General features: G+C 38.6%; 1 protein-coding gene across 4 annotated transcripts in view; it reads left to right on the top strand.

Annotated features, from left to right (window-relative positions):
• Positions 1-436: 436 nt before the first annotated feature.
• LOC109789567 (formin-like protein 13) overlaps positions 437-26748 on the top strand; it is a 42815-nt gene continuing 16503 nt past the window's right edge. For 3 of the 4 annotated variants that reach the window (XR_014431372.1, XM_083068033.1, XM_020348546.3), the window contains exons 1-8: positions 437-694; positions 765-1456; positions 2611-2829; positions 2919-5176; positions 5276-5399; positions 5886-5957; positions 6266-6364; positions 6447-6488. Coding sequence is in view for 2 of the 4 variants with exons in the window: in XM_083068033.1 (XP_082924159.1) it covers positions 619-694; positions 765-1456; positions 2611-2829; positions 2919-5176; positions 5276-5399; positions 5886-5957; positions 6266-6364; positions 6447-6488 (3582 nt within the window). In the remaining 2 variants the exon portion in view is untranslated. Of the gene's footprint in view, positions 695-764; positions 1457-2610; positions 2830-2918; positions 5177-5275; positions 5400-5885; positions 5958-6265; positions 6365-6435; positions 6489-26748 lie in introns of all 4 variants that reach the window. The other variant, XR_014431373.1, reaches the window with a different exon arrangement.

Below are 26748 nucleotides of genomic sequence, written 5' to 3'. Positions count from 1 at the left end.
CATGCCAGCTTCACTCACCAGCGCTAGTATTCTTTGTTCAGCCACTTCTGGCTCTCAGTGAGTATTCTTTTAAAAATTTGCAAATTTATCTATGCATTAAGAATTTTTAATTTAAAAATTGAATAGGTAAAATTTGATATAAAACATAAGTTATTAAACGAACTAAGTATATCAAGACCCATTTGTAAAAAAAAAATTTCTCTCATATAAATATGAAAGATGTAAAAATATTTGAGTAGGAAAATATTTTATAAAACAAAGGAAAAATGTTTTAATAAGTGACATGTGTATCCTTTATTATATGGAATATGGAAAGAAAGATTATATGGAGATAGATACAATAATAAATAAATAAGAGATTATTTTGTCATAAATTTTCATATCCAAAGGCTATGATCCAAACAAGGTGACACAAGATCATCCATGCATCGTCCACATTTGACATTGCTAAGTTCAACTCGTCGTTTCCACGGCTTCCCATTTGTCCCACTCAAAACAAAACCCGAAACTCCCTTTCGTTCATTCATTGTGGCACGTTATATCATGCGTTAATTCGATTTCACATTCTCCAGAAAAAAAAAAAAACAGACACCCCTCTGGTTCCGTAATCCATGAGCCATGAGGAACATGATGCGAAAATTGTTGTTCAGAAAGCCCCCCGATGGCCTTCTCGAGATCTCTGACAGAATCTACGGTACCCTTCATTCCCCTTACTTTTTTTGTTTTTTTTTTCATCCTTGACGCCACATTTTCTGTAACTGCAGTTTTCAATTGCTGTTACGGCGCGCAACACGAATGGGGTGAGCAGCGTTACAAGCAATACGTGGAAAAGGTTCTCCGTCAGTTTCGAAAGAGCGCGCCCGAGGCTTCCATTTTGGTGTGCAACTTCCGCGACGAGGAGACCAGAGCGAGGGCGTTCGATCACGTTACTCTCGTGGACTACCCTCGCCACCACCTCGGTTGCCCCGTGCTCAAAGCGGAGGACACGTGGCGCTTCCTGAGGTCCTGCGACACCTGGCTCTCGCGCGGCCGCCGCGACGTCGTTTTGATGCACTGCGAGCGAGGCGCGTGGCCCGTTTTGGCGTTCGCGCTTGCCGCGTTGTTGCTGTTTCGGAAACAGTGCGAGGGAGAGAAACGGGCGCTGGATACGGTTTACGAACTGGCGCCGAGGCAGCTTTTGCATTCGTTGATGGCAGTGAACCAGATTCCGTCGCAGTTGAGGTATCTGAGATACGTTGCCACGTGTAACGGGACGTTGGATTCGGTTACGTTGAGCAGAGTGGTGAGGTTGGACTGCGTCGTTCTCAGGTTTATGCCGAAGTTTGGTGGCGAAGGTGGTGGCGCTCCGGTGTTGAGAATTTATGGACGGGATCCTTTTGTTGAGCATGGGAATGGGAATCCCAAATTGCTACACTCCACAAATGAGACAAGAAAAAATCCCCGGGAATGCCAACAGGTACCTTTTGGAAAGTTCTAGAATTTCTTCGCATGATATTAGATTGCAGCAGTACATAATTAGATATTACATCTTTGATGCTATCATTCTTTATAATGAAACTAATTAAAAATATAAATTGTAAATTACATTTTTAAGTTTATGCAACTTATCTTTTAATTATATTTGATTTTCAACTCTCTAAAATCTATAATTTAGAATAAAATTGTAATATTGATTATGATTAATTATATTCTAATATAAAAATATAAATGACATTAACATTTTAATATGCAGAATAAATTGTACTTTTGATTTTGATTTTTATCCTATTTTTATCCTTTTATTACTTTGTAATTGAAGATTAGTATAAGATAGTCTAACTATTCTTACATATTAAGTATTTTGACATTTACTAAATTTTTATCATTTTAACTATCGTCAATTTATGAATATTTAACTATTAAAACAAAATTGCAGAATTTACAAATTTGGTAAAACTAAATTGATAAAATTAAATATTGAGAGATGAAAATTATGGATTTGATGTGCCATTAAGTGTGTGATTTATCCTTAAACTAACTTTCTATATGAGGTAATCTAGATCTGCGCATTATCTGTATTTTAAGCTCTAAAAGCTTTGCTTAGGGAGGGTTCTTAAGCTTCCATCTAACAGTTGAAAAAAGTTAGGATAAGTAGGTCATTTGAATGAATTTGTAAACAAAAATTTATAGAAAAAGGAAACAGGATGGTAAAATGAATTTAATTTTTCTTACAAGTTAAAATTGACATACACTAGTGGTTGAGTTAGAATGATATACACAAGGTTTTAGGTTCAAATTCTAATGCTGTCATCAATCATAATTTCAATTGTTAAAAATAAATTCACACATATTGAATTTAAAATCAACTTTTAGAAAAGCAAAATGAGAGATTTTAAAAGTTAGTTTATACATACATTTTTAGAGTATGAGAGAAATTTATTTCATTTTATGTGTTTTTTTTCTTCTATAAATATGTGTTGAGAAGTTTATCTATATATAGTCTCAGTGACTTTGGATGGCCCTAACAAACGTTTGCGAAATTAAATCCTAAACACTCAGCATCTCCAACAATACTTCTTCAATATATTTCTTACACCGGTTATTTTGCAATTCCTCTATACTTTGTTGTAGGGAGACCGTGACACAATTAAAGTCGATATTAATTGTCATATTAAAGGTGATGTCCTTATTGAGAGCATTGACTTGAATGGTGACACAAAGAGTGAGCAGATAATGTTCCGAGTCATGCTCAATGCAGCTTTTATGGGATCTAATGTATTACTTAACCGTGACAAAATTGATGTTTTATGGTGTGCTAAAGATCACTTCTCAAAGGATTTCAGGGCAGAGGTACATCTCTTTTCCATCTATAATTGTGCTATCATTTAAAATCATATATTCCTAATGAAATATATTTTTTGATTTATGGTCGCATAAAGATTCTTTTCTCAGAAATGGATGCTTCTACAGCTGTTAGTAAGAAGAGCACCTCGTGCTTTGAGCAGAAGGAAGGAATTCCAATTGAAGCATTTTCCAAAGTTCAAGAAGACCTGATGAATCCCATGGAAGCTCCTACACCAAATGTGCTCAAACATAAGTGTGCTTCACCTAACAATACCATACATGAAATGTTGAATACAGGCTTAAATGAGAATGTGGAGAGCGGTAGCCTTTCGCTTAGAAAAGGTCCTCAAATGGCTCAGGAAAAAAAGAATGAAGAAAATTGCTTCTTGTCTTCAAATATGGAAAACCAGTTTGTGACCTCAGTTAAGCAGTCATCAGATAACAATGTGAGTAGAAAAGAGGAGAAGTCCATCAAAGCTGATGCTACTCCACCACAGCCGAGTAAGTCTGACATCATCGGAAAGGAAATGCCTGGTCCTTTGGAAAGAACTTCAGAGTCTGACAACTGTGTAACAGGTTGTACAGATCTTTCAATTAAAATACCATCTAATTTGGCGGACACTTCTTCTAGTGGTACAATTTCACCCCAAACACCTTCGCCATTGCCTCCCTTGACTAGGAGTGTCAAAGAAGTTCATGATTCTCATCCTCACAAGGATTCACATTTCCATCATGATTCACCTTCGAAGGAAAGATATCCTACTGAAGAAACTAAATCCCAATCTCAAGATAGAAGTCAGTCATGTGCTTTTCAGAATAAGTCACCAGATGATTCAGATGCCCAGCCTCTGGCTTCTGCAATTACAATTACATCAAAAATTCAACCGCCCCCTCTAAAGAAGATTTTACCTATTAAAACAAAACTTGATTCTTCCCTTTCACAACCTCAAACACCGCCACTTCATCCTACTCATGAAGCAATTAGAGCAAGACCTCTTGCATCCCCAACAACTCCTCCTCTAAAGGAACATGAACAAATTAAAACAAGACCTCATGCATCCCCAGCAACTCCTCCTCTAAAGGAACACGAACAAATTAAGACAAGACCTCATGGATCCCCAACAACTCCTCCCACTCCTCCACTAAAGGAACATGAATCAATTAGAGCAAGACCTCATGCATCCCCAACAACTCCTCTCACTCCTCCACTGAAAGAACATGAACCAATTAGAGCAATACCTAATGCATCTCCACGAACTCCTCCAGCAAAGGAACATGAACCAATTAGAGTAAAACCTCATTCATCCCCATCAACTCCTCCCACTCCTCCACGAAAGGAATATGAACAAATTAGAGTAAGACTTGATTCATCCCCATCAACTCCTCCCACTCCTCCACTAAAGGAACATGAAGCAATTAATGCAAGACCTCATGCGTCTCCAACAACACCTCCAATAAAGGAACATAAACCAATTAGAGCAAGACTTCATTCATCCCCAACAACTCCTCCCACTCCTCCATTGAAGGAACATGAATCAATTAGAGTAAGACTTCATTCATCCCCATCAACTCCTCCAACTCCTCCACTAAAGGAACATGAACCAATTAAAGTAAGACTTCATTCATCCCCATCAACTCCTCCCACTCCTCCATTAAAGGAACATGAACCAATTAGAGTTAGACTTTATTCATCCCCATCAACTCCTCCCACTCCTTCACCAAAGGAAGAAGAAGCAATTAGAGCAGGACCTCATGCATACCCACCAACTCCTCCCACTCCTCCAATAAAGGAACATGAACCAATTAGAGTAAGACTTCATTCATCCCCACGAACTCCTACAACTCCTCCACTAAAGGAACACGAACCAAGTAGAGCTGGAGCTCCACCATCCCCACCAACTCCTTCTCCAAATCCAAAGGATGAAAGACTTATCAATTCTGGAGCCCCTCCTCCCCCTCCTACTCCACCTCCATGTCCTTCCAAAAAAGCTTCAAGTCCAACTTTATCACCACCGATACCGCCACCTCCTCCTCCCGCCACTACACTTTCCTCTGATCACTTTGATTCATCCGTTCCTGCTGCTCCACCACCTCCAGGTTCCTTTTGTAAAGGAGGTATACAAGAAGACAATGGTTTTACGCGGTCACTTTCCATGGGTGCTGGAGGACATAATGTATCAAGCACAGGGCATTCATCTATTTCATCCGTTGGCTCTAGAAAGGGACGACTTCTATCACATTCAAATTCAATGGGTCAAACCAAAAAATTGAAGATGTTGCATTGGTTGAAACTGTCTAGAGCAGTGAAAGGAAGTTTGTGGGCAGAGACACAAAAATCTGGTGAAAATTCCAAGTAATGTTGGTTTGGCTATGGGTTCTTATTTACTATGACTGATATTCCTTTTACTATCCTTGTATCTCACATGATTGGGGTTTAACTATCTTAATGTAGAGCTCCAGAGATTGATATGTCAGAGCTTGAAAGTCTTTTCTCAACTGCTGTCCCAAGTTCAGGCTCTTCCAGAAAAACAAATGCGAAAAGCTCTCTTGCGCCAAAATCTGATAAAGTGCAACTGGTAATTGAGCTTCAATTTCTAGTGGTACAGAGAGTGCCTCTACTCCTTTTCATCATATGGTTGTTTAAATCTGAATCTGATATGTTAAGGCAATAAACATTAATGCTAGGTATTATGTTTGTTAACTGGTTATTGTTTCATACTAGCATAATATAACTATTAGGTAACACTTTTAGAGTTGACAATGTGAAGTCATTGATGAACACTTCTAGAGATGTCAAAGTTAAGTCTCAAATTGATGTTCACAAATTAATTTGGAAATCCCTAGGACAATATTGATGTATTTGTGTTGTTTTCTTTTCTCAATATTATGTAATTACAATTTACAAGTGTTCACTCCTTTGGTGCAGTGTGTAAATTATGAATGTTTATCTGTTTGCTGCAGTTTTCTAACAGACTGATAAGTATATTTATTGGCCACCCCTTAAAGGGGATATCATCTTACTTTTTCATTTTGATCAACATATAAATTATTTTCCCCTGCAGATTGAGCATACACGAGCGTATAATTGTGAAATCGTTCTTTCAAAAGTGAAAGTGCCATTGCATGATTTAATGGTAAGATTAACTTAACTGTTACTGGATTTGAGAAAGAAGTATAGAAAATCAAATATTATTCAAAGATATGGTGTAATTATTATTCAAAGATACGGGGTATCATCTTACTTTTTCATTTTGATCATCATATCTATAATTATGTTGTATTAGATACTTTGAAATAATTATTTACTTAATGAGAGTACGATCCCCTTTTTTGTTCTTTTCTTTCTATAGTATAGTTCGTGATGTAATCATCTAGTCAAATAGATGGAATTATGGTTCATTGTACTATTCATGAATCATTGGCTTATTTGCAATTTTAACAGAGATCAGTGTTAGCACTAGAAGAATCTGCATTAGACATTGATCAAGTTGAGAACCTGATCAAATTTTGTCCTACAAAAGAGGAGATAAAAGTACTCAAGGTAGTGACATAATAAGCTGAGTTCCCTAATATGATCAATCTCCTATTCGAAAATTTAACAACACCTTTTAGTTGTTGCATAGGGCTATACCGGAGAAAAGGAGAAGCTTGGGAGGTGTGAACAGGTATTTAATGTTATCCTTTGTATTTATTTAGTTATTTTTTGGTCTTCTGATTAACTACAATATGTTTAAATAATTTAAGCTTAATTTCACTTTTGATCACTTTTCTTAATATTTTTAAATGTCCTCCTCCAATTTTTTATTTTTTTTTGTGAATTTGATTTCCACTATTTTGATTAAGCAATTTTATTTGTTCTGTGGTAACGTTCAATATTTAATAAGATTGTTGGCCTGACACTCCACTGCACTACAATGTCAATATTTTCGTTAAATATCAAATGTTAACAGATGAACTAAAATTATATGATTAAAGTAATAGTATGTTCAAATTTACGAAAAAAATAGGGATAAAATTTACAAAATTGAGAAAGTAGGTGGGGTGAAAGTTCAATTAAGTCAATAATTTATTAAATTCTGGCTTTGCTTATATATGTGACTAATTCTAAAATGGACCAATATAACCATGCTCCACAAGTAGTAACCTTTGGATTAATACGAGGTTCAGAAGATTATGTTGCAGCCTCCGTATCATAACCTTACTCCTTCCCAAGCAACTCCTCACTGCCACCACAGTGGATTTGAACAATGTTGATGCAGCACAGGAATGCGTCACAGTAGAGGGAGAAAGCTTGTGAGAAAGACTTGATCCTAAAACTGCATAGGAAGGTTTTCTTAAGCCATAAGTGTAATAAGGCCTAGTTCCACAACGTGCCTGTGTTTTCTCTCTACCACCCCATTCTAATGATGCGTATGAGGACAAATGACATGGTGTTGAATTCCAGTATTAGCAAGATTAGTATAAAGGGGATGAAACTCTCACAATCTATCTGTTTGAACATTTTAAAAACCAGAACAAAATCTATAACAAAAAACTTGAACAGGGAAGTAAACTTTCTATTTTGGTGCTACAAAGGAAGAATAAGAAAAGTGGCCAGACACCATTTCATTACTCTTTCACACTTTTAACGTAAAATTACATTACACCAATATAGGTCAAGGAGGTTTCTGATATGTAGTACATAGGCAGCAGTAAATCTCCACAAAACAAGGACAAACACTCCGATTTACCTAAACATTTGACCAAGCAACAAAAAATCCCTTGAAATAAGGATTAACACCTATCTACACCTAACCATATAAGTAGCAACTAAGATAGAAAATGAAACAAACACAAATATTTAATATTTTCTTAAAGTATCTAGAAAAATCTCAATTTCTAACACTCCTCCTTGGGATTTTTCTTGGATACTCCAAGCTTTGATCTCAACATTCTAAACTTGCTCTTGGAGAGAGCTTTGGTCATGATCTCTGCAATCTGATTCTCAGAGCTACAATACTCCAAGCTGACTTCCTTTGATTTCTATACTTCTTTGATGGCATGATATTTCACTTTGATGTGTTTGGTTCTACCATACAGGACAAGATTTTTTGCAATTGCAATGGCTAATTTATTATCGACCAATATGATAGTAGATTCATTTTGATGTTGCTTCACATCATACAAAATTTTCTAAGCCAAATAGCATGATTTGCAGCTGCTGCAGTTGAAATACACTCAGCTTCAGCAGAGGATTGGGCCACTACTTCTTGTTTCTTTGAATTCCATGTGAAGACACCACTCCCGAATGAAAAAACATAGTTGGAGGTGCTCTTGGAATCATCTATACTACCTGCCTAGTCACTATTAGCAAAGCCTTCTAAGAACAGTTCTTATACCCTTTTTCGTTTCGAAATTACCATCAAGAGCAAAGCGTGGCTTCTCTCCCTGGGAAATAGCCATATGTCTTTGCCTTGTCCTATAAAGAAAGACCAGTCCACCTCCCTCTAATCTAACCCTTTTTTTGCCTTGTCCTTGAAGCTCTCCACTCTCATTTTGTAGAAACCACAAACCATAATCAGTTGTACCTCTTAAATACCTCAAAACTCGTTTTGTTGCACCATAATGAGCTTGACTAGGGGAATGCATAAACATGGACAGCAAACATTATGTTAGGTCTAGTGGCTGAGAGATACAACAAACTTCCAATTAAGCTTCTATACAAAGAAGCATCAGCTTTAACATTAGCATCATTAAGTGATAGCTTCTCATTTACAACAAGGGGAGTGTCCACTAGTTTACATTTCTCCATATGAAACTTTTTCAATATCTCCAAGAGATATTTTCTTTGGGACATGAAGATTCCTGTATCACATTGGTATATCTCCACTCCAAGAAAATAATTCATTTGTCCCAAATCTGACATATCAAATTCATTCTCCATATCATGCTTGAATTGTTTAAGGGAATCAGAATCACTCCCTATGACCACCATATCATCAACATATGATGATATAATGAGCTGCACTTCATTCTTGGACCTTTTTACATACAGAGTGGCTTTGTTTTCACTTCTTTCAAAGCCTTTTTGCAAAAGGTAATTATCAATTCTGGTATACCAAGCCCTTGGTGCCTATTTCAAGCCATAAAGACCTTTATATGGAGTTTATAGACTTTATTTTCACTTCCCTTAACTTGAAAACCTTTAGGTTGATCAACATAGATGTCTTCTTCAAGCAAACCATTTAAAAAGGCTGACTTCACATCAAAATGATAGATCTTCCAACCTAATTTTGTTGCTAATGCCACTAGCATTTTGATTGTATCATATCTAGCAACAGGAGCAAATGTATCTAAAAAATCAACTCCTTGCTGTTGATGATAGCCTTTAATAACCAATCTAGCCTTAAGTTTGTTTACAGAACCATCATAATTAAGTTTGGTACTATAAACCCACTTGAGACCAATTACCTTTTGATTAGTTGGCCTGTCTACAAGCTGCCAAGTATTATTTTTCTTGATCATATTCATCTCCTCCTGCATAGCAACTCTCCAACCTTCAAGTTCAGCAGCTTTGGCATATCCTTTTGGTTCAAGTGCAGCAACATTACACCTTTCATAAATTTCAGCCAGATCTCTTATGCCTCTAATGGGAAAATCAGCATCATCATCCAAATTTTCTTCTTCACTTTCTAAATTTTGTTCTTGGAGATTGTCAACTTGCTTGAGGCTTTTGCTTTGGATTTCTCCCAATTCCATCTATATAGCTCATCAAACTTTACATTTCTGCTGACAAGAATCTTCTTAGTTGCTGGATTATAAATTTTATAACCTTTAGAGTTACTGCTGTACCCCAAGAAAACACCAACTTCATATTTCTGATCCAATTTATCTCTTTTCACTTCTGGAACAAGAGCATAACTCACACAACCAAATACTTTGAGATGTTCCATTGAAGGCTTTCTTCCATGCCATGCCTCAAAAGGTGTTTTACCCTTCAAGGCTTTAGTGGGCAACAAATTCAGTAAGTATACTGAGGTATTAGCAGCGTCAGCCCAAAAGGTTTTAGGAAGGCCTTTTTCAAAGAGCAAACACCTTGCCATTTCCGTATCTGTTCTATTCTTCCTTTCACTCACTCCATTCTGTTGAGGAGTGTAAGGAATAGTTAATTGATGTTGAATTCCATCCTGTTCACAGAATTTTTTGAACTCTCCTACTGTGTACTCGGTTCCATTATCAGATCTTAGTCTTTTAACTTGACATCCAGTTTCATTTTCATCCAAAAACTTGAACTTCTGAAAATTGGCAAATACATCTGACTTTCTCTTTAAGAAAAACACCCAACTCATTCTTGTAAAGCCACCTATAAACAGTAGAAAGTACTTGCTTCCATTTAAAGATGTGCTCATTGGGCCACACACATCAGTATGTATAAGTTGTAATTTTTCAGTGGCTCTCCAGCTAGCTTCTTTTGGAAATTGTAGTTTCCTTTGCTTTCCATATTGACATACATCACACAAATTAGCATTATCTTGGATTGTAGGCAGATTTTTAACTAAGTCATTTGAACTCATATGCATTAAAGTGGAGTAGCTAAAATGTCCAAGTCTTTTATTGCCATAAGAAAGAATCATCTACTGCACTTGGAAAAGCATGCATGGCTGTTTGTTTCCATTCTATTGGAAAACTTTTATCTCTTGTTGAGAGTAATGGTGAATGGAGAGAACATATTCCTTGTGTATTGGAAAGCAAAAGATGTGTTTATATACAAAGTAGTGGGCCTAGGCCCATAAGATAAAACTATATCTAACACTCCCCCTCAAGCTAGTGTATATAGATCATATGCACCAAGCTTGTTACAAATATAATCAATCCTAGGACCCCGTAATGATTTGGTGAAGACATCTGCCAACTGATCAGTAGAGTTAACAAACTGAGTAGTAATGTCCCCAGATAAAATCTTTTCACAAATGAAGTGACAATCGATTTCAATGTGTTTGGTCCTCTCGTGAAATACTGGATTTGAGGCAATATGGAGGGCAACTTGGTTATCACATATGAGAGTCATATGTGTAACTTCGCCAAATCTCAGTTCTTTAAGCAACTGTTTGAGCCAAATAAGCTCACACGTAGCAGAGGCCATAGCACGATATTCTGCTTCTGCACTAGATCTTGCCACTACATTCTGCTTCTTACTTTTCCAGGAAATCAAGTTATCACCGATAAAGACATAATAACCTGAAGTGGATCTCCTGTCAGAGGGAGAGCCTGCCCAATCTTCATCTGAGTATCCCACAACTTGGGTATGATTGTTGTAGCCATATAATAAACCTTTTCCTGGAGCACCTTTGATATACTTCAGAATACGGATGACTGCATTCCAATGTCCTGCACATGGAGAATTGAGAAATTGACTCACCACACTAACCGCAAAAGAGATGTCAGGACGAGTTATCGTGAGATAATTCAATTTCCCAACCAATCTTCTGTACCTCAGGATCTGAGAAAGGCTCCCCCTGACTTGGTAGAAGTTTAGCATTAGGATCCATAGGTGTATCAACGGGCTTGAAATTCATTAGCCCAGTTTCCTCTAAAATATCCAATGCATACTTTCTTTGAGATATTACAATTCCATTTGTAGATTGCGCTACCTCAATCCCCAAGAAATATCTAAGTTTACCAAGGTCTTTTGTCTGAAAGTGATGGCAAAGATATTGTTTTATCTGAGAAATGCCATGATGATCACTACCGATAAGAACAATATCATCAACATACACTATTAAGTAGATGCACCCAGTAGTGGAATGTCGATAAAAGACCGAATGATCAGCTTCGCTTCGAGTCATACCAAACTGTTGGACTACAATACTAAATCTACCAAACCATGCCCTTGGAGACTGCTTAAGACCATAAAGTGATTTGCGGAGACGACATACCAAACCGGAAGACTTCCCCTGAGCAACAAACCCAGGAGGTTGCTCCATATAAATTTCCTCAAGCAAATCCCCATGAAGAAAGGCATTTTTAACATCCAGTTGATAGAGAGGCCAACAGCGAAGAGCAGCCATGACTAAGAATAATCTGACAGAGGTCATCTTGGCAACGGGGGAGAAAGTGTCACCATAGTCTAATCCAAAAATCTGAGTATAACCTTTGGCAACCAAACGAGCTTTGAGTCGATCAATGGTGCCATCAGGACCAACCTTGACTGTAAAGATCCATCGACATCCAACCACAGACTTCCCAGGAGGCAAAGAAACAAGATCCCAAGTACCATTGTTCTGAAGAGCACACAGTTCATCAAGCATGGCTTGTCTCCAACCAGGGTGGGCTAATGCATCACCTACATTTTTAGGAATAGACACAGAGGAAAGAGAAGAGAGACAAGTATATTGGGAGGGGGTTAACCGGTGATAACTCAGAGTAATATAATGAGGGGAAGGATTACGAGTAGAACGATTACCTTTCCGGAGGGCAATAGGGAGGTCAGACTCAAGTGGTTGGGCCGGAGGAGACGAAGGTGGTGGCACCGAAGTAGAGTTAGGTGGGGGTCCAATGGGAAGGCTGGAGCGTTGCCGACGATGGTAAACTTGAAGTGGAGGCGGAGGTGGTGGGTCGGGTGACACAGCAGACACAGGAGGAGTATCAAAGACAAGAGGGAAGGTTGAAGGGGCAAGGACAGGTGTAGGAGAAGAGGAAGTAGATGAAAAGTAGAGAGAAAACTCAAGAAAGGTGACATCAGCAGAAATCAAGTAGAGACGAAGGGAGGGTGAGAAACATTTATACCCCTTTTGAGACCTAGTATACCCTAAAAAGACACATTTGTGAGACTGAGCGGAGAGTTTGTCAAGACCAGGACTGTGATTATGGACAAAACATGTAGATCCAAAGACGCGAGGAGGTAGAGGGTGGAGAGGTTGAGTGGGAAATAAAATAGAGTGAGGTATTTGATTGTTGAGGACAGAAGATGGCATTCGATTGATGAGATAGCATGCAGTGAGAACAGCATCACCCCAAAAAGGTTGAGGAACGTGACCATGAAGTAAGAGGGTGCGAGTGGTCTCAATTAGGTGTCTATTTTTGCGCTCAGCGACCCCATTTTGTTGAGGGGTATATGCACAAGAAGTCTGATGAAGAATGCCATGGGAAGCCATGAAGGCTTTAAAGGAGTGAGAGAGGTATTCACGGGCATTATCACTACGAAAAGTATGAATAGAAACACCAAATTGAGTCTGAATTTCATTATAAAAAGATTGAAATATGGAAAATAATTCGGAACAAGATTTCATTAAAAATAGCCAAGTACATCAAGAGTAATCATCAATAAAAGTGACAAAATACTGAAATCCTAAAGTGGACGTGACCCGACTCGGTCCCTAAATATCAGAGTGAACTAAAGAAAAAGGAGACAATGCTCGGTTGGGGACACTCGGAGAAAAGGAACTACGACTATGTTTGCCTAACTGACACGACTCACACGACAAATGAGACAATTTAGACAGACGTGGTACAAGGTGTTGAAGCTTGGCAAGGCTAGGATGACCTAATTGAGCATGGATGAGGGAAGGGGAATCCGCCACCAAACCAACAGGAGCAGAGGTGCGTAGGTGATAAAGGCCATGAGACTCACATCCGGTGCCAATCATCTGTCCCGAACTCCGGTCTTGTAAGAAAACAGAATCTTTAGTAAAAGAGATAAGACAATCAAGAGAGCGAGTAAGACGACTAAGGGATAATAAATTAAAGGGAGACTCTGGGACATAAAGAACATTGTCAATGGAGAGAGAAGGAGAGAGATGGACAGTACCAACACCATGAGATGTGGCGCGAGAACCATAGCCATAGTGATAGAGGGTAAATAAGTAGAGGTAGAAAGAGAGGAGAAAAGAGACCGATTACCAGAAATATGATCGGTAGCACCATAATCTAGGACCCAAGGACCAAGAGAGGTGGAGTGAGTGAGACCAGCAAACGAAGGGCCTGTGTGCGCAACAGAAGTAGTGGAATTGGAAGCTTGACGTTCCTCATACCATTTAAGGAAGTCATTGAAGAGAGCTGGAGGCCCAGAGCCAAAACTATCAGAGGGGGTAGCACCAGATGCAGTAGAGACAGGAGAGGTAGTGTGGGCAACAACAGTAGTAGGGCGAGGGGGACGACCATGTAAGACGTAGCAACGATCAATTGTGTGGCCCAGTTTGTGACAATGATCACACGTGGGACGACCTTTGCCCGGTTTGCGAGAACGCTGACGATCATCACGTTAAGAAACTAAAGCAGAGGAGTCGCCAGTGGGAGCTGAAGAAGGTATGTCAGGGGAAAACTTGCAAGGCACACGCAACAGAGTGGAACAAGCCGAGTTCAAGGTAGGCACGGTCGGAGATTATTGGAGTACAGTTTTACTCCTTTATTGTTATTTTCGGTTATTATAGATAATTAGGTTATCTTTCTGTTATTATAGATAATCAGGTTATCATTCTGTTATTATAGATAATTAGGTTATTATAGACCAATCTTAATTGGCTCTATAAAACCTGTCTTGTACTCTGTTTTTCAGCGGTTAATAAGTTACATTCTTTGCCTATTGCAAATCTTCTCTCATCTCTCTCTCTCACTCTCTTACTCCTTTTATCTCTCACATATAATTCCTTTATGGTATCATAGAGCTTCTTGATCCCCTTCTTCTCTTCGTTCGTTCGCGCTCGTCCAAAACCTTTCCATGGCTGAATCTGCCTCTACAATGAATTCTTCCCCACCACCACCGCCTCCTCCACCAATTCATGCCCACCCAGTCAACACCGTCCCACCCAAGAATCCTCCCTCTAACTCCCATCCGTCTCTCACCTTCTCTCACACCATCTCCGAAAAGCTTGACACCAAGAACTATCTTCTTTGGTGTCAACAGGTTGAACCCGTCATCAAAGGTCACCGTCTTCACCATTATCTTGTCAACCCCCAAATTCCTCAAAAATTTGCAACGCTTGCTGACCGAGATGCTGGTCACATCTCTGAATCCTATCTTGCCTGGGAACAGCAAGATCAATTGCTACTATCTTGGCTACAGTCCTCCATGTCTAAAGACATGCTTACACGAGTCATTGGTTGCAAGTCCTCCTTCCAGCTTTGGGACAAAATTCACACCTACTTCCACTCTCATATGAATGCCAAAGCCCGCCAATTGCGCAATGAACTTCGCAGCACCACCCTTGACAATCTGTCCATCTCTGAATATGTGCTTCGAATTCAAACCCTAGTTGATGCCCTCACAGCCATAGGCGACTCAGTTTCTCCAAAGGAACATCTTGATATAATTCTTGAAGGTCTTCCCGAAGAATACGAATCCACCGTGTCTCTAATTAGTAGCCGTTTTGACCTTCTAACCATTGATGAAGTCGAGACCTTGCTCCTTGGCCATGAATCCCGTCTTGACAAATTCAAGAAGAAAGCCGCTGCCTCCATTAATGTCACCACTGCCGTCACTGAACCTGACCCATCTGCCACAAACCCACAAGCACACCTTACTCATCAAAACAATCAATCTGGCCCTTCTCATCGTCGAGGGGGTCGTACCAATTCTCGTGGTGGTCGTTTCTCCAATTGGGCAGGACGTGGTCGAGGCAGATTCGCTGGGTACCAATGTCAAGTCTGCCACAGGTATGGACATGTTGCCTCTGCTTGCTATTATCGTTTTGATGAAACCTATGTCCCATCCTCACCCCTTGAAGCACCCGCGTACCCCTCCAACAACCAACATACAAACCCAGGCGCATGGTACAACAATCAACCTACCTTGTCTTCTCCTTATCAGCATGGAATTCTTGGACCTAGACCTCAATTTACTCCTCAAGTCCAATTCACCTCCACCCAGCCACAACCTCAAGCCATGATTGCATCATCCTCCTCTTCCAGCAACAACAATTGGTATCCGGATTCTGGGGCATCAAATCATGTTACCAATGTTTCTCAAAATATTCATCAATTCACTCCTTTTGAAGGACCCGATCAAATCCATGTTGGCAATGGACAAGGGCTTCACATTAACTCCACAGGTGTTACCACTTTTCATTCTCCAATCAACCCTAAGTTTCAATTTGCTCTAAACAATCTTCTATTTGTACCATCCATCACAAAAAATCTAATCAGTGTTAGCCAATTCTCCAAGGATAATTCTGTATATTTTGAATTTCACCCCCACATTTGCTTGGTCAAATCACAGGACACTAATGAAGTTCTTCTCCAAGGCTCGGTTGGTTCAGATGGCCTGTACAAGTTCCCTGCACTCCTTCCTAATCCCAGTACGCAATCTGTCCAGCAACAGCAACTGGCCAGAATTTTTTCTGTCAATACTGCAGCAACAAGCCCTGTTTCCTTTGCCACTTGGCACTCTAGATTAGGACATCCCAATGTTGATGTAATGAAACATGTTTCACGGAACTACAACATTCAACTTGTGAGCAATAATAAATCAAATTTCTGCACTCCTTGTTGTCTTGGTAAATCCCACAGATTACCTTCCAATCTTTCCAGAACTATTTACAATACACCCTTTGATTTAGTATACAGCGATTTGTGGGGACCTGCTCCGGTTACGTCAACTTGTGGATATCAATACTATGTAACTTTTGTCGATGCTCACACACGCTTTACATGGATCTACCTTCTCAAGTCTAAAGCTCAAACCTTTAATGTTTTCAAACAATTTCACGCTATGGTTAAAAATCAATATCACCACCCAATCAAAGCTTTGCAAACTGATTGGGGTGGTGAGTATCGTTCCTTCACTACTTATTTGAATGAAGTTGGAATTCAACACCGTCTAATCTGTCCACACACTCACCATCAGAATGGAGTTGCTGAAAGAAAACACAGACACATTGTTGAACTTGGTCTCACGTTGATGGCTCAAGCTGAATTACCTATGCAGTTTTGGGATCACGCCTTTCTCACTGCCGTTTATCTCATCAATAGACTCCCCTCCTCATCTATTCAAAATGCTGTCCCTTATCATAAGCTCTTCCATCAACCACCAGATTATCTCTCTCTTAGAATCTTTGGTTGCTCCTGCTTCCCACATCTTCGGCCCTACAACAAACACAAACTTCAATTCCGATCCCAAGAATGCGTTTTTCTTGGTTACTCTACCTCTCACAAAGGTTACAAATGCCTTGCTGCTGATGGACGTCTCTACATCTCCAAAGATGTAGTGTTTAATGAAACTAAATTTCCCTACAAGGATCTTTTCTCCTCTTCCAAGGCTAGTGACTCCCAACTTCCTATTTCAGTTCCTCTTACTATAAATCCCACTCCCACACCCACTCATGCAACCAGACTCACCTCTCCCAATCCACCAACAACCTCACCAAGCCTAACCTCTGATTCTTACAGCCCCAACACTGCTGCCCACACCTCTCCCTCCACTTTATCCATTCCCACATCCTCCAACCTTGAACCTTCCTCATCTCCTATTATTCACCCTCACAATGTGCACCCTATGACCACAAGAGCAAAAGATGGTATAGTTAAACCACGCCTCCAACCCACCCTTTTATTAACCCAGGTTGAACCAAAAACCACCAAACAAGCCTTATCTAATCCGACCTGGTCTGCTGCCATGCAAACAGAATACAATGCTCTCCTTCACAATAACACCTGGTCTCTTGTTCCTCTTCCACCGCATCGCACTGCTATAGGCTGCAAGTGGGTTTTCCGTGTCAAAGAAAATCCTAATGGTTCGGTCCAAAAGTACAAGGCACGCCTTGTTGCCAAAGGATTTAATCAGCAATTTGGCTTTGACTATCATGAAACCTTCTCCCCTGTCATCAAACCCGTTATTGTTAGACTCATTCTCACCCTTGCTCTCACTCATCGTTGGCCTATTCAACAACTTGATGTTAACAACGCCTTCCTCAATGGAACACTTGAAGAAGAAGTTTACATGCAACAGCCACCTGGATTTGAAGCTTCTGATAAAAATCTCGTTTGTAAACTTCACAAGGCCATTTATGGGCTCAAACAGGCACCTCGTGCCTGGTTTGACAAACTCAAATCAACTCTGCTGCAATTAAACTTTTATGCCAGCAAATGTGATCCATCACTGTTCATATACTCTCAGGGCAATAATGTCATCTACATCCTGGTGTATGTTGATGACATTATAATCACTGGCAATAATTCCTCAATTCTTCATACGCTTGTATCTCAACTCCATTCAATCTTCTCCCTCAAAGATCTCGGTGATCTTGATTTCTTTCTTGGCATTGAAGTAAAGTCTCAGCCTGATGGTTCTCTCATTCTTACTCAAAGTAAGTACATTCGTGACCTATTGAATCGTACTGATATGGAAGGCTCAAAACCTATTTCTTCTCCCATGATCTCTGGAAGAAAACTATCAAAAGTAGGCTCTGAAGATTTCTTGGACGCTTCTCTCTACCGTTCAGTTGTAGGTGCATTACAATATGCTACTATTACAAGACCCGAAATTAGCTTCTCTGTAAACAAAGTCTGCCAATTCATGTCCCATCCCCTTACACATCATTGGGCAGCTGTCAAAAGAATTCTCAGGTATCTAAAGGGCACTACATCTTGGGGTCTCCGTCTACAACCTGCCTCTTCTTCTTCCTCCCTCTCGATCCATGCCTATTGTGATGCAGACTGGGCGTCTGATCCTGACGACAGGCGTTCTACATCTGGTGCCTCCATCTTCCTTGGACCAAATCTCGTATCCTGGTGGTCCAAAAAGCAAACTGTAGTTGCCCGCTCTAGTATTGAAGCAGAATACAGAAGCCTTGCCCTTGCCACAACTGAAGTCACTTGGATACAAACTTTACTATCTGAACTTAAAGTCACTCATTCTACTCCAATTATCTTCTGTGACAACTTGAGCACTGTCGCTCTCGCTCACAACCCGGTTCTTCATGCACGCACCAAACATATGGAATTAGACCTTTTCTTTGTTCGCGAGAAAGTGGCTGCCAAGTGTCTTCAAGTTGTTCATGTTCCAGCTATTGATCAGTGTGCTGATGTGCTCACCAAAGCTCTCTCACCTACGCGGTTTTGTGAACTTCGGTCCAAGCTTCAAGTAGTTGAGTCTCCTCATCCTACTTGAGCTTGCGGGGGGCTATTGGAGTACAGTTTTACTCCTTTATTGTTATTTTCGGTTATTATAGATAATTAGGTTATCTTTCTGTTATTATAGATAATCAGGTTATCATTCTGTTATTATAGATAATTAGGTTATTATAGACCAATCTTAATTGGCTCTATAAAACCTGTCTTGTACTCTGTTTTTCAGCGGTTAATAAGTTACATTCTTTGCCTATTGCAAATCTTCTCTCATCTCTCTCTCTCACTCTCTTACTCCTTTTATCTCTCACATATAATTCCTTTAGAGATCCCAAAATCTGGTCACGAATGGAAGAGTACTCATCAGGAAGTCCATACAATGCCATCAACATAAAGAAAGTTTGGCGTTGCTCTAGTTCCTTGGCAGGAGTGGCAGCAAGAGGCAAAAGTTCATTGAAGTCATGTAGGAGGCCATGAACTTTGCCCAAATACTCAGCCATGGAGCCCTCAAGGCGTCGTGGGGAAATGATATTCTGGAGATTTTGACATACACCATAGAGACGTTGAGTATCATTGGTGTACAACAAGCGGGCTTGTTCCCATACATCAACACATGTCTCATGGGCACGAAAAATTTGCTTTAGGGAGGGATGAATGGTCGACTTAAGGACACTACAAATTTGAGCGTCAATTTTCAACCAACGAGGACGATCCTTCTCATCAACGGAAGCAGCTGTCTGGGTAAGGTGAGCAACATAATCCTGTCCCTTAAGCCAAAGCTTGATATCCGAAGCCCAAGTATCATAATTGGTTCCATCTAACTTGTCAATGGAAAGAGGGACATTGACATAATTAGTGAAAATAGAGGAGTCAGGCCGAACAGCGGAAGAGGAAGCCATAGATGCTGAATAGCAGAGAGAAACAGCAACAGGAGAGAGAAAAATAGCCCGAGAAGGAAGAGATCCGTGACAAACGAGGTTCGATCACAAAACAAATAGTAGATCGGGGTAGAGGAGGTCGGGGCGAGTCCGGCACCGGTGATCGCCGCCGGAAAAGTCGTCAGACGCGCCGCCACGCGCGGCGGCTGACAGAGATGAGAGAGAAATTGCGCCCAGCACGGAATTGGCGCGTGGGGGCGCGTGCGACCTTCGTTGGCCGCGCGACCGGTGGCGTTGGGTTCGCTGGAGGGAGGCGAGCTGGATGGGGGGGGTTGCCGGCCGGAAAGCTGGCGGCGGCGGCGGATGGCGGCAGCAGCAACAAAAAAGAAAACCCTAAAAAAAGGAGGGAAAAAAATTGTCGGAAAGAGACACGACAAGGTGGGTAGCCGAAAAACGGAATGAGACACGTTTTCCGGGCACTGATGAACAGTGGGTCCACCGGAAAGTCAAGGATAGGCTCTAGATACCATGTTGAGAGTAATGGTGAATGGAGAGAACATATTCCTTGTGTATTGCAAAGCAACAAACGTGTTTATATACAAAGTAGTGGGCCTAGGCCCATAAGATAAAACTATATCTAACATCTCTCATTCTAATAGTCATTAATTCACATCTAGAAAGATCAATTATTGTGCACTTCATATCTTCAAAATGCAAAGCATAATTCTTTTCAAGCATTTGGCCCACACTTAAAAGGTTTAGATTTATCTCTGGCACAAACAAAACATCAGAAAAATACTTGGTACCTGAGGGAGTTTCAACAAGAAAAACACCTATGCCTTTGACATCAACACATTCTCCATTGCCAATGGTGATTTTGGAGTGGTAGGACTGATCAAGTTCCTTGAAAATGCTAGCATCATGAGTCATATGATTTGTGCATCAACTGTCTATGAGCCAAGCTTATTTGTTATTGCTTGCAGAATAACAAAAAGCAACAAATAACTGCTCCTCAATTTGTTTTTGATGCTTTGCTTTGTTTTTGCAAACCTTCTCCACATGACTAAGTTGGTTGCAAGCCCTACATTTGACTCCAGGTCTAAACCAACAAAAATTTTCTGTATGATTTTTCTTCTTACAATGAGAGCAAGGTGGATACTTTTCCTTCCAAGCTCCTCCTTTGTTTCCATCTTCTTCCCTTTTCCCTATGCCTTTCTTCCCACCAAATGGCTTTTTACCAAATCTATTGCTGCCTTGTGCTTTGCCTTTGGTGTTAACCACAAAAGCACCTTCAACCTTTTCTTCCATTCTTAAAGACCTTCTTTGTTCAGTAGCTTGCAAAGCATTTACAAGCTCTGTAAGTGATATTTGAGAAAAATCCTTGTTTTCTTCAAGAGGGGAAATTTTTTTATTCAAACCTTTTAGGAAGACAAACCAAGACTTTCTCCACAACTCTTTGATCACTAAGTTCTTCACCTAGTAATCTGATTTGTGTAACCACCTTAGAGAGTCTATCAGAAAACTTCTTCACTGTTTTAGACTCCTTCATTTTGATTGCTTCAAATTCTCTTCTCAGATTCATCACCTTCATCCTCGTTCTTTCACTACGTTGGAACTCCTCCTTGAGTTTATCCCACGCCTCTTTTGTTGTCTCAAGATTCAAGATCTTGATAAAAACATCATCATGTACTGTTGCTTGTATGATGGCAAGTGCTCTACCATCCTTGGCCACTTCTTCAATGTGGTAGAGGAGCTAGATTGTTTCCATTTTCCACCACTTCCCACAGATTTTGAGCTCTAAAGTAAGTTCTCATTTTTGCAGCCCACAAATCATAATTTTCTCCTACAAAAACTAGAGGTGGAGGTAAAGAGCTGCTGTTGGAAGCCATTCTGGTTTTGGTGGATTTTCTGGTACAGGTCTTCTTGCTAGTTTTTTCTCACTCATAGACCCTAAAAGATCAAAGAAGCTAATGATACCATGTTAAAAACCAGAATAGAAACTATGACAGAAAACTGGAATAGAGAAGTAAACTTTCTATTTTGGTGCTACAAAGGAAGAATAAGAAAAGTGGTCACACAATTCATTACTCTCACACTTTTAATGTAAAATTACATTACACCAATATAGGTCAAGGAGGTTTCTGATATGTAGTACATAGGCTGCAGTAAATCTCCACAAAACAAGGACAAACACTCCTATTTACCTTGACCAAGCAACAAAAAATCCCTTGAAATAAGGATTAACACTTATTTACACTTAACCACATTAGTAGCAACTAAGATAGAAATGAAACAAACACAAAAATTTAATATTTTCTTAAAGTATCTAGAAAAATCTCAATTTCTAATAGAACAACCTTCATAGACGATTGAAATTGATTCTTGAGCATTGCATCAAACTGTTTAAAAACGTCAAGTGTTTGGGCTTTATTCTTGAGAAAATAGAGCTACATGAAACACGTATGAGCATCAACAAAAGTCTCATAAAATAGGTAACCACAAGTAGAGGAAATAGGTGCATGGCCCCATGGATCACTATAGATCAATGAATTATAAACTGTTCTTTATAAACTAGAAGGTAACCGATATGATTTACAATGCGTCAGTTTTAATCATAATTGAAAAATTACAATTGCAAAAAATCATTCTCATTACATATTCAGGTGACCTAGTTTAAAGTGCCAAGTGGCTAAAAAAAAAGTTTCTTGTAGTTGCATTAACAGTGGGATCGTGTCTGGGTGAAGCCAAAAGTAAGGAGAGAAATTGATAGAGGCCATCAGAGCCAAGAAATCCCTTGAGTAACACTTCTTTAATATCCTTTGATTTCACGAAGAAAATAGTATGGTGAAATTCAAACAATACAATATTAGTTTTGCAGAATTGATTGACACTAAAGGTTCTTAGTAATAACATTAACATAGAGTAGGTTATTTAGAACAAAACTGATGTTGGGATATATAGGCAATGAAAATTTAGTTACACCTAAAGAATTGATATAGAGGCTCTGACCATTTCCAATTGTGATTTGATCTGGATCTTCAAACGGTTAATTACTGGACATTCTGGGAGTTGGTGACATGGTTAGATGCCCGAGTCAGGATACCATACATTGGAGCCAAGAGAGAAAAAAGTGACCACAGCCTAAGGTTGGAAGTGAGTAAAGCCAGAAGTACCATTAGAAACCATGTATAATTGAGGGGGATTAGTGTTACGATGGACTCCTAGTATGCTAGATTGATTGGAAGAAGGATGAAGGATTTGATGAAAAAAGCCTTAAGTAATGTACCACACATTCTGAGGAGTAGCTTGACTTGCATGACTAGATGAAGGTTAATCAAAGGGTAGAGAAAAGACATAGTTTTCATCAAACTGTTAATAGCACATAGAAAGAATATGACCATATTGGTGGCAAACTTGACATTGAAGGCCAGAATAATGACCACGGCCAATGCCTCCATGATTATTAAACCAACCACCACGACTTCTAGTTTGACCACATTAGAATTGCAAGAACTGAGACTTTGAATCATTATAAGCAATAATAGCTCGAGGTTGTGACGTAAGAGAGTTGGAATTTGAGGACGTTTCAACAACATTAATGAAGGCAACAACTTTCTTCTTGAACTTTTAAAGATGACATTCATGTGCAAGAAGTAGAGTTTCAATTTCATTCATTGACAGATCATCAAATTGACTACAAATTAAGGAAACTGTAGACTCATATTACTTGGGTAAGCTTTCAAAAATGATGTCAAGGTGTTCCTTGGAAGAAACATAATCACCAATAGCTCCTAGTACATCCACGAGTGTTTGAATCTGAAGAAGATAATCTTAAACGCAACGATTTTCAAGGCTCATAATACAATGTTCATTTTGAATTTGTCGAGCTTTAGCATTTGTGTGAGAATGGAGATATGGGTGAATTTTGTCCCAAAGTTGAAAGGAAAATTTACATCCAATGATGCAAGTGAGCATGTCCTTAGAATAGAAGATTGAAGCCAAGAAAGAAGAAATTGATCTTACTATACCTAATCAAGGTAAGTTTCTAAGATGCAACCGACAATAAAGTATTTATAGAGCTAACAACTTCTAATAGAAGATGTTAACATAACATCTAATAGAAGCTATAGGTCTAACTAACTAGGTAGGAAATTATAAGAATTTAATACAATAATTATTTCTATGCTACTACTTTACGATTGAGAATAAAGAATAAAGAAAAGAAAATTCAAAAAGTGTAAACCAGAGAATTATAAACTAATCTAAAACAAAGTGTTATGGGTAAGGTGTAAAGATATACTCCAATAGTAACATAAACTCAAATATATGATTCGATTATGGTGATATTTTCTCTCATGTTGCCAATATCACTATAGTTTGGATCTTTCTTACTATGGTAGTTATTTGCCATCGGCCTCTCCATCAATTGGACATGAAAAATTCCTTTCCTCACGGGGAATTGGAAAAGGAAATTTACATGGAGCAACTTCCTAAATTTATTGCTCATAAACTGAAGAGATCTCTATTGTCTCAAACAATTTCTTTGAGTTTGGTTTGGGAAAGTTAACCACGTGATGCAAAACTCTAGGTTGAAAAAAAGTAAAGCAAATCATTAAGTTTTTTATTGTCATCTTTCTCTCTAGAAATGCTTATTTATTTGTCGATGTTGATGACACAATGATTACAAGGAATGACAATTTTTTAATCAAATATATCCATATATGTATACAATAAGGTTTATTAATTAATGTCACAATTTTCTTAAGGATCATTATTAGAACTTTGGAGAATAAGCACTTCTTTAAGAAAATGAAATTCGAAGAAAGACACATGTAGTGCAAACATGGTTTGGTACACCATAAAGTTCAAAATAAATGAGTCATAGAATAACATTGTGTAACAAGCTACTTCTAACAAATTAACAAACTGCTATTTATAGAGCTCATATGAACCAACAAACTGCTTCTAACAAACTATCTAATAACAACTCATCAATATTTCTAACAAACTAATTACTCGTAACATCCTTTATAAGGTGATGAGTACTTATAAACATCCCTTATAAGGTGATTAGTACTTATAAGGTGATTAGTAGTACCACCACAATCACCTTGACCTAAAAGAACAAGAAAGAAAAATAATATGCAAATTTCTTTTTGTATATTTTATACACTAGTATATGTGTGACAAAACAAAAGGACAAGAAAAAAAAAACACTAAAACCCAAACACATTGAATTAGATGGAGCCAAAACAGTCAACAAAGCCTTTCACAATAAGATGTTAGGGCACCAAAAACCTAGCACTCACTACAAGAATGTTTCGATTTAGAGTCGGCCAAAAGCCGACTCTAAATCATAAAAACTAATGTAATATTGTCGGTTTTTGGCTGACGCTAAATAAGTTAACACAATTTTTTTTATGTCGGCTAAGTCGTCACTAACAAATTTATTTATTTTTATTTTTTATTTTCGGTTAAGCCGACACTATGTTGACACAAAATTTATTTTATTTTTTTCTTTATCTTCTTTTTCCAGCTTATCATTTATTTGTTCGTATTTTTAACATTCCTGGGACTCAATCCGTGAACCTTAAGGTCTTAAGTGAACTTGATAACTAAGTGTACCAGGACATGTAACATTAAAAAAATTATCTTTATCTCTTTCAAAGCACCTATACTGTCGAAAAAGCCGACGCTATTTTAAGATGTAGCGTCGACTTTTTTGACACTAAATTTAAATTAAGTTTAGTGTCGGAAAAGTCGATGCTATATTTAAAGAATAGCATCGGTTTTTTCAACGCTAAACTTAAAATAAATTTAAATTAAATATTTTAAGTTTAGCGTCGGAAAAGTCGACGCTATAGCGTCGACTTTTCCGATACTAATTTAATTTAAATTTAAATTAAATTAATGTCGAAAAAGCCGACGTTATATTTAAAATAGCGTCCGCTTTTTTAATACTATTTGTGTCGGCTATTAATCGACGCTTATTTTCTGCCGCTTATTCACCATTTCCTTGTAGTGACTCTAGCATTCACAGGTCTCAAAATAACCATGGGACCTAAAGGATGAAATTTAAAATTTTCTCATGATGGAAGATAACAATACGCACTCTCTGATTCAAAACTGGTGTAAAGAAACTCGATTATTCATAAAATCCTGTAAATTTTCTCTCACCAAATGGTGAAATGGAAGCTTGTGGATCAATTGTTTTGTGCTCTGGGAACTTCCTGATTTCTTCGAGAACCAACGTTAGTGGCTTGAACTGGTGTGTTTATTTCACCATGCCTCTGGTTTACGAACTGACAACTTTGGTTGCCAACTGCTTCCTTAGTCTTCCCTCCGATAGACTTGCATGCAGTTTTCTTGGTTCGTACAACACTACAACTGCTGGATGAAGCAGTTCTTTACTGTAAAATCATTCTCAAAAAAGCGATTAATTGAGTGCATGTGGCAAAGGAATCAGTTTGACAAATTATTGGTTAGCAATCAGTCATACCTTTAATCTCCTTTTCATCTTCTTTGGCAGCAGAATCATCACTCTCGCTGTTATCATATCTAAAATTTGAAGATACAAGTAACACTAATATAGTGTGACCATACACAATAGAACTTAAAATAAAGAAGGGCTACCATAGAATAAAATTTGTGTATCGATTGAATTTTTAAAGATATAATTGATATATAGTGTATATAATTAACAAATTGCTTCTACATACTGATAATAAACACTAATATTCCTAACAAACTAATTACTCCTAACAATTACCATATTGGAAAAGCGAAGATAGATTTCGAAGAACAAAAAATTAGTACTATGAAAGTAATTCATTATGTAATTCTTGGGTAATATGTTTTTATTCCTTCAAAAATTTTCAAGTTTAGTTTGAGTTCCGTAACTTTTATTTGTCTTATTTTGACATTCTAATTTAAAAATAATCAATTGTGACCCTCAAAATAATTTAGATAGTGTTTTTATAGTTTCCTTTAAGAACTATACAAACCACTT

Source organism: Cajanus cajan, chromosome 2, assembly GCF_000230855.2.
Source record: "Cajanus cajan strain Asha chromosome 2, NIPB_CcT2T_4, whole genome shotgun sequence".
In the NCBI taxonomy this organism is placed as follows: domain Eukaryota; kingdom Viridiplantae; phylum Streptophyta; class Magnoliopsida; order Fabales; family Fabaceae; genus Cajanus; species Cajanus cajan.
Note: the sequence above shows the minus strand (reverse complement) of the source record. Positions and strands in the feature narration are given on the sequence as shown.